Here is a 9,587-nt window from a genome sequence, read left to right as displayed (position 1 = left end):
TGTCCAAAGGGTCGCTTCCCAAATAGCATTTGGTAAAACAGAACACCAACCGACCATACATCAACCTAAATATCAAGACAGTTTAATAACACAAAACTTCTATAACATAATCTCATAAGGAGATCACTGACCAGTCACTGACCTTTGATGAGATCATAGGAGTTTGGCTAAGCTCAAAACATTCTGGGGGGAGGTACCTGAATTACATAACCTTGTTAAAAAGAGACTTAAAAAAAAAAAAGACCATATCAAGGAGACGAAAACTAGATTGCTCACCAATATGTTCCAGCTCCCTGTGATGTAAGCTCCATACCTTGAGAACCAACATTGTCCTCAACTATCTTGCTTAAACCAAAATCAGTCACTTTTGCTACTCCAAACTCATCAAACAGAACATTCCCGGGCTTCAGATCATAGTGGATTATCTTCTGTGACTTTTTGTTCAGATATACAAGGCCATGAACTATTTGCACAATGATAATCCTCGCCTCTTTCTCAGGAAGATTAGGTGTTGCCTTTAAAACAGCATCAAGGTCTTTCCCTGCAAGAAATTCAAAACATGAGAGTGGGAACTACACTCCAGGATAAGATCCTTGTTTTATCTACGAAGATATCAGAGAATTCTGATTTACCACTACAATATTCCAGAACGGTGCAGAATGTATGCATGTCAATATGAAATTTATCCCACAGACGAACAATGTGGTGATGCACAAGACTTTTATGGATTTCACATTCCCTGTTGGCATGGCGGATATAACTTTGCTTCTTTTCCTCACTCCACTGGGCATTTAAACCATGAAGCTTGCATGCAACATATCTATGATCCACCAAATCATATGCCTGCTTAAAATTCAAATATCAAATGTTTTGCAAAATATTTCTCACATGTAAGAGAATATAGTATATATCAATGTTCTGACCTTATAGACTTCACTAAATCCGCCTTTACCAAGAAGATTTAGAAGAGCATATCGGCTATTCAAAACTGGGAAATTGTTGAAACGAGAATTATCTTCATCTCGTATGCGCTTCATCTCCCTCATAAGCAGCCCCTTCTCCAATGTGTACCTTTCTCTCTCACGCAAAACAACTTCCTCTTCCTGAAAAGGTAAAATCAATAGATATATGATGCCTAACCAGAACCCAATCAACATAGAGGAAAAAAGAAGCTGAGGTATACATAAGGAGAAACATACCCGCTTAATACTAGCAAGACGAGACTTGTAAACCTCGTCAGGGATGACATCTTCCTCCTGGGCTCCTGATTCTGTGTCAGTTCCCTCACTCTTATCTACAACCAAATGGAAAAACCAAGGGTGCTAAACATCATAACAATTTGCAGAAGGAAAATATCACAACATACATTACATGAGACTGTGACTTCACTGACAAACTAAGAAGGGTTGAGGTAATATACCACCATTTTGTCGTTTCTTAAGGAGCTTTCTTTGTCTCTCAATAGCCTCCTTGGTTTCCAACAATTGTTTCTTCTCGTTGCAAATTTATAGAAAAATCAAAACAGTTACTTATTGATATTAGTTGAATGAATATCCCTTGATACACAGCTTAACTTACAAGTTGAGCATTCAGATCTTTCAACATTTGGCCGTCCTCCCATGTCTCAGCTATGATCGTTCCAGTCCTGAAAGTACCAGAATAGCCACACAGCTAATGGATTGAATTTTGATCACAAATCAAGAAACTAACTTTGTAACCTAACAGAGGAGAGAGCTGGGGGTTGAAGAGAAGCATTAAAAATAATTTCTTTCTAAAACTCTATTCGAGTTGGTTTAATGATTTTACTAGAAAGCAAATCTATATTTGCTATACATGTTTTATTATATCTCCCCGTAAAGTATATTCTCAATACTTGTGATAAATGAGCACATAGATGAAGGATGTATTGGATAGATACTAAGACCAAAAGAACATGTATGGAATAATATGGCAGACCTGAGAACACCAACACTGCCCAATCGCAAAGAATCATGTCTGACTTTCGATCTTGCTTCTTGTCGCTCAGTTTTGGAAACAGATATGAGAAGGTCAGAGATTACTTTCGTTGTCTACATCACGAAAAACAAAGGTTCAAAGCTTGCAGTTAGCAAGTGCACTGTTAGCTTACACCAAATAATTCCGCATGATTTGCATAAGATTGTGAAAATTATTCGTATGCACAAGATATTACACCAAATAATAACAGAGAAAAGCAACCATAGAATATTGATAATTGCTTCACTACACTAATGAGAATATTGCTAGAGGGTGTGCAAAAGTTTCTGCCAATTTAAGTACCAAGTTAATATGAAGATACCGAGTTCGTTTTCAAAAACTCGTTCACAATGAGTGATTAAAAAAAGGCTAAAATGTTGATCCTTATTCCCTACAATTAGGTTCCACATTCAACNCATTTGGCCGTCCTCCCATGTCTCAGCTATGATCGTTCCAGTCCTGAAAGTACCAGAATAGCCACACAGCTAATGGATTGAATTTTGATCACAAATCAAGAAACTAACTTTGTAACCTAACAGAGGAGAGAGCTGGGGGTTGAAGAGAAGCATTAAATATAATTTCTTTCTAAAACTCTATTCGAGTTGGTTTAATGATTTTACTAGAAAGCAAATCTATATTTGCTATACATGTTTTATTATATCTCCCCGTAAAGTATATTCTCAATACTTGTGATAAATGAGCACATAGATGAAGGATGTATTGGATAGATACTAAGACCAAAAGAACATGTATGGAATAATATGGCAGACCTGAGAACACCAACACTGCCCAATCGCAAAGAATCATGTCTGACTTTCGATCTTGCTTCTTGTCGCTCAGTTTTGGAAACAGATATGAGAAGGTCAGAGATTACTTTCGTTGTCTACATCACGAAAAACAAAGGTTCAAAGCTTGCAGTTAGCAAGTGCACTGTTAGCTTACACCAAATAATTCCGCATGATTTGCATAAGCTTGTGAAAATTATTCGTATGCACAAGATATTACACCAAATAATTCCGCATGATTTGCATAAGCTTGTGAAAATTATTCGTATGCACAAGATATTACACCAAATAATAACAGAGAAAAGCAACCATAGAATATTGATAATTGCTTCACTACACTAATGAGAATATTGCTAGAGGGTGTGCAAAAGTTTCTGCCAATTTAAGTACCAAGTTAATATGAAGATACCGAGTTCGTTTTCAAAAACTCGTTCACAATGAGTGATTAAAAAAAGGCTAAAATGTTGATCCTTATTCCCTACAATTAGGTTCCACATTCAACGCACATAGACCTTATGATAAGGTCCTTATCGGCAATAGATTGCATGTTATTTTTACCTAAATAAATGCTATATGAAAAGAGCTCACTGGAAATAGAGTATATATGTGATAGACTATGCAAGATCCAAGCTTTCACAGATATTTCAGTTTTCTAGCAACAGCAACATCATTAAATTTAGTGAGCATTCTAAGCAAATCAGGAGACTGTCAATGATTAACCTTCCTCAGGATAGAACTACCATGCTTCTAATGAGGAAACTATATATTACTCTAAGATTCATTGATAACAATAAAAGTAACCATGCCATAGTGGTGGAAAATTTAATAAAAGATCATAAAAGTTCTCAGTAATTTATGTTAGGAAGAGGAAATGAAAGTTTGCCTACCTTTTGTTTCCCTTGTTGTTCCTGATCGTTTAGATCTTTTACCTCCTGCATAGATCATTATTAGGATTATTAGCAGGCGAATGGGAACAGGCAAAAATGGTAATAGCATAAGCAGGATTTGTCTAAATCTGAAAGGCATTCACACAATACATTCTCGAGCTTCCGGACAAGGTGCTGATACTCAGAAGAATCTTGTCGAGATTTACACAATTCCTCCTCCAGCACAGCGATTTTTGCACGCAAAGATGTCACGCCTTCCTATTTATAAACAAGCAACAAAGAGTGAATGAAGAAAGATATAACTATGCGGTTTCATTGTAGCAGAATAACAGTCCGTTCACTTCTTATACCCAACTTATAAGATGCAGATAAGTCCCACAAAATTAGACGATTACGAAGTAAAGGACATTAGAGGAGAAACTTACATCTTGTGAAGAGCATTCACCATTCCTGTGCTGTCCATCAGGCCTAAAATCCTGAAGAATAAATATTCATCGATACGTCAGGTTGCCGATATCAATGCAAATCCAGATAAAGATTCTCTTCAATAAATAAGTGAGAAAAGTAATTCTTTCTTGTCCTGCTTAGTTTTTCACATAGGACAGCTTAAAAAGTTTTACTTCAGTTAAGAACATCAAACACATGCCAACATTTTGTCAATGAAATTAAGTCCAATATATGTAAATCCTCGATGAACACAAGACTGGTTGCATGTAAGATCAGATGAAGGAAACAATATTAACCTTTTGATCAGAGAGATCCAGTTGACTTGCAGCTGATACTGGTGCAACCAAAAACTGAGATTTTGTGACATCATTATTAGCTTTAGAACCACGCCCTCTGCCTGTTGATGTAGCCCGACCTCGACCTTGTTTCTTCTTACTTACATCAAGGCCTGTCTTGGAGTCAGCATCGTTTTTCCTTCCATCATATGCTGCCTCTTGGAGCTTCAATTCGACAATAGTAGTTAAAAAGAAAATACGAGGAAACAAAACATACATCATAAACAAGTTGTAACAAAACCACATAGAAATCTTACAACAACAACACACCAGATTTATGCAAAAGAAAGTCATCACTACCTCAGCATGATCAACAGCAGCGAAGTTGTTAGACTCTTGAACTTTCTGGCGCTTTTTGGTATTAGCTCGGATTAAGAAATCTCCAGTATTCTGAGGCAGCAACAACGAGAATGAGATCTAGCTAAAAAGGAACTGTATCTCTTGTTCAAGAAAGAAATATATATATAGATGAATCTGCAATGCCAAGATATGTAGCCAACATTGCAATAACACTTTGATCAAAAAGGCACAAACTAATCAATACATACACAGGAGCTATCTATAGAGGATACGAACAACAACACTAATTCAATTACCAACGACGCTTTAAGAACCATAGCAAAAAGAAATCGAAATATTTATTACTGAGGTTACCTCGTCGTCGTCTGAATCACTGATAGAGGTTTCGGACAATCCAGGAGGTGTGGAAGTCACGACTTTGACAGCGGCAGAAGCAGATGACCAGACAGAGACCTGCTGCTGCTGATGTGGTGGCTTCGCCAAGGAAGGGGTCTTACCAGTCAAGCGAGCCTCAAGTTTAGCGATTTTGTCGGGCAAAGAGTGATCCGACTGATTAGAAGAATTCGAGGAGAAATGCATCACCATGTCATCCGACATTGCCAAACACCTTTGCGGACACTACTTCAACGCACAGCTCACTCGCTAATCTACCCAGATCAGCCAGAGCTCGCGGGGGGAAATTAGGGTTTTTTAAAATGGAGAATTAGGGAATTGAAAGCTAGAATCTGGATTACAAAGACAAACCCATCAACAAATTTTCATGCTTTTTCTGCAAATCCACGTGGAGGAGGTGGAGTACTGTATATAGGTCTTGGTAAGTTTACATTTACATACTTTTTTACTTTCTTACCATATAGTGCCATGGATAATAGTTGACCAGCAGGGTCATGGATAATAGTTGACCAGCAGGGTTTTTTTTATTTGTTTCTGTATATGTATTCGGGATTATCCCGATAATATTGAACCGATACACAAAGCAAAAGAGTTGGAAAAAAATAAAATATACCATTACTTTTAAGTTTTAACTTATCTATTCCTAATTCATCTCAACACCACCACATTGTATTTATCCAAACAAAAAATGACACCTTCAACCATACCCCCAAACTTACGCCGCGCTAGAAGACATCAAACAATGCAGTGTTGTAGAGTTTACAATCAAATTTTGCATTTTACATCTACGATTGTCCCTTCTTCGGTTTGTGTTCAGATTGAAAACTACCACACAATTACTTCATTCCTTCCGAGGCAAAGGGATGAACCACGTTTTGGAAAGCTACATATATATATATATATATACTGGTTATTCCATTTCCGTAAGGACTGATTTATGAATCCCTGTTCAATTCCCGAGACCAGCACAAAGCATAGGACCCCCTACGGATCCCATGCTTCGAGTTTCCATTTTCATTTACAGGACCCCTAATTCTTGGGACTTGGCTCAGCTTACGGCTACATTTGTACCGGAAGATGTTGCCATTATTTCTGCCTTACTGTTGCGCAAACCGGATAAACCGGATCTGATGGGATGGCACTTTACTAAGTCGGGTATTTATTCGGTAAAATCAGGGTATCACATACTCCGTTCACAAAAAAGAGTTTTTGCTGAGCCATCAGTATTTGGTCCGGACATTGTCCCTCTACAGGCCTTTGTGTGGAAAGTTAGATGCCAACCGAAACTGCGCCATTTTCTGTGGCAAGTGCTTTCGGGTTGTGTGGCGGTTACAGCAAATTTACGGAGACGTGGTATATGTGATGATGCTACGTGTGGTCTTTGTGGGTTTCGGGAGGAGACAATCAATCATGCTCTCTTTGAGTGTCCGCCAGCTAGACAGGTTTGGGCTTTATCGCAGTTTCCGACGGCCCCAAGTGTCTTTCCTTCGGCGTCGGTTTACACAAACATGGATTCTCTATTTGGGCGGTTTACAAATGTTACAAACCAGGAATTCTTTTCCTGGATTTTGTGGTACATTTGGAAAGCGCGCAATGATAAACTTTTTAGTAACTTGGATTCAAATCCCCTAGCTATTATGCGGATAGCGGAGGATGAGGCGAAAGCATGGACTCTGGCTCAGGCAGAGGATATGGTAATAGATTTGGAGATAAACACTGCGGCTGGCCCGGGAAGTAGTGGGGGGGGATTAGGAGTTTTTCGATCTTTATCGAGTTACACTTGTTTTGTGGATGGTTCATGGAAAGCTACAAATCGCTTTGCGGGTCGAGGTTGGTTTTGTACATCACCCTCGGGTGATGTCCCTACTATGGGGGCCGCCAACCTTCGTCGGAGTCTTTCCCCTCTCCATGCTGAGATTGAAGCTCTAATTTGGGCTATGCGCTGTATGATCGGGGCGGATAACCAATCTGTTGTTTTTCTCACTGACTGCTCTGACTTAGTGAAGATGGTGTCTTCGCCTTCTGAGTGGCCAGCTTTTACGCCGTATTTGGAGGATATACAGGCGGATAGAGAGGAGTTTGTTTCTTTTTCCTTAGTCTACATTCCACGCTCCCAGAATGGTAAAGCAGATAATTTAGCACGACGAGTTCGTACAGTTCCGCATTTAGTTACCTATGTAAACAATGTTCCTACGTATTGGCTTGTTTGAGCCAATCTTGTACGCTGTTGCCAAAAAAAATATATATATATATTAAATGTATTATTTTTTTAATTAGAAAATATGTTCGTCACTTTTAAGCAATAATATACTAGATATTACACGCACAAATTTAGATTTAAAATATAAATGAAAAAAAACTATAATATCTAATTTTGGTATAGTAAAATATTATAGTTTATTGCATTAAATTTTCATTGAATATGTTTGTATTCTTAATAAACTAAACTAGGAGAGTTACCCGCACGCTTGTGCGGGCAGGAACTGAATAGAAAAAAGAAAAAAATAATAATTTAATTCTTTAAAATGTTGAATCAAAATTTTATTATATTTTAAAAACCTGTATATATTTTTTTATAGTAGTTCGTATGTTCAAACATAAATTATTTTTTTGTAAGTTTCGTATTAAATATTTTTCTTTTATTTTTTAAAATAATAAAATGAATAGTTAATAAAATGTTTATAGTATTACTCTACATATGCAAAATATAAATTGAAAATTTAAAGTCCATTTTTAAAGTTTAATTGAAATTTTAAAGTCCATTTATAAAGTTTAAGCCCAAATTGACCGTAACAAAGTTTTAAATGAGCCAAATACAATTGTTACGGTCAATTTTAATTACCTTGATATAATAATTTGGGACAATATAATATGTAATTTTGTTTAGACAATTAAAATAATATTTTAAGCAACCCATAAATATATTTTCGTTCAGACCATTGTATTTGGTACTGCAAACATTCAAAATTATACTAAAGTTTGCATATACAAAAAGTTCATTAGGCCACCGTTGAGTCCATTCTTTATGACTGAGTCTCCGAGCTCTCACTTTGATGCTCCATTACATGGTTTATGTAATAACGTCCAGCAAACTCAGACCTGTAAATATATTAAGTGTATGAAACAAAATTATTTTAACATTATACATAATCATATATAAAGTGTATAAAGTTATTTTTACATAATCAAATCTTACCAGTCCTTCGAACTGTGGTTAATAAAGATCTTCGAAGAGGCCAATGTGTTTTCGATACATGGTGCACCTATAAACATTTGCAGAGTGAATATATTGGTTACCTTATGATGATTATATCAGAACTATTTTATGTTACATACCTTCATATTCTCCGACCTTCACAAACCGCATTACACAAAACTCAGGTCCGGATTTGTATATGAGATGGCACCTGTTTGATTGCCATTTAGACATGAATTCAGAAGTGTAGTTATCTTTGACACGACACTTCACAGTTTCATTCTTACATGTTTATCAAATTAATAAAAAATCTTAACAGAGAAAAATTTAAAACATAACTGTCCTAAAGGTAGAGTAAATGTCTTTTACCTGCAATTCAACAACGTGAAAACAACTTCATTACTTTTAATGGCACTCTCAGGTCTTCTTTTATCTTCCACATCTACTATACACCCACATACATCTAATTTGGGGAAAAGATAGAATTTAGTTTTCCAAAATGTTGCAAATCTACATTTTGTAAAAGTTTAATTCATACTTTTCTAAGGGAGGGGTCAATACACAAAGTTACAACAAATCCTATAAAGATTCTAGATTCCCGAACACAAAGTTACAATTAACTATACTCACGGATTGTACCATATCAATATTAAATTAATTAATGAAACACTTACCGAAAGAGATGGGATGATTTATTCTTCCACGATATATATCATCCAAATCCTCGAATCAAAAGTAATTATTTGGACTCAATTGTTGGACCAGCGTCATAGTGGTATCGTCTGTGAATTTAATTTGATAAGGATGATGAGTATTCCTCTCATTCAGGGTTGGATTGATTACTTTGAAAGTTCTAATATCATATCTGTCACCATCGTCGATATATTTTCGGAGTTTAGCGAGTGTATTTGGTAAAAAAAATAGCTTCGATTGTGTTACCCTTCACAGTTTAATAACAATTGTGTAAGAAGTCATATATATATAAGAACTGTTAAAAATTGAAATTTAAGTAAGAATGATGTTCAATTAACGACTCTAACCTCTACATCCACAAGAAGCAGTACTCTTTTTGTAAAGAACTCGCTGATACTCCAAGAATGTAAGACCTTGGCGTGTATACGCCAATTAGTTCTTCCGGGAAGAAGATCAGCAATTTTATCGAATCTAATGATTTTCTCAAATTAGGGGTTTTTCCTGTTTCTTCCTCTGTTATTGAAAACGAAAAGTGGATTCCGGATTTGTAAGAATA

At 36.3% G+C, this 9,587-nt stretch overlaps 1 protein-coding gene across 1 annotated transcript; it reads right to left on the bottom strand.

Annotated features, from left to right (window-relative positions):
• On the bottom strand, nt 1-5,510 carry LOC104770476 (serine/threonine-protein kinase TOUSLED; the record flags this gene model as incomplete). The annotated part of the gene is given in 15 exon segments (XM_010425904.2): nt 1-65; nt 143-197; nt 277-541; nt 633-843; nt 924-1,103; nt 1,200-1,294; nt 1,421-1,490; nt 1,579-1,645; nt 2,766-2,878; nt 3,668-3,712; nt 3,818-3,925; nt 4,093-4,143; nt 4,411-4,614; nt 4,750-4,839; nt 5,104-5,510. Coding segments are annotated over 15 exon segments (1,862 nt in total), but the record flags the coding sequence as incomplete, so codon positions are not given.

This window comes from Camelina sativa, chromosome 8 (assembly GCF_000633955.1).
Source record: "Camelina sativa cultivar DH55 chromosome 8, Cs, whole genome shotgun sequence".
NCBI lineage: Eukaryota > Viridiplantae > Streptophyta > Magnoliopsida > Brassicales > Brassicaceae > Camelina > Camelina sativa.
The sequence above is the reverse complement of the archived record's forward strand: the minus strand, read 5'-3'. Positions and strand labels throughout refer to the sequence as shown.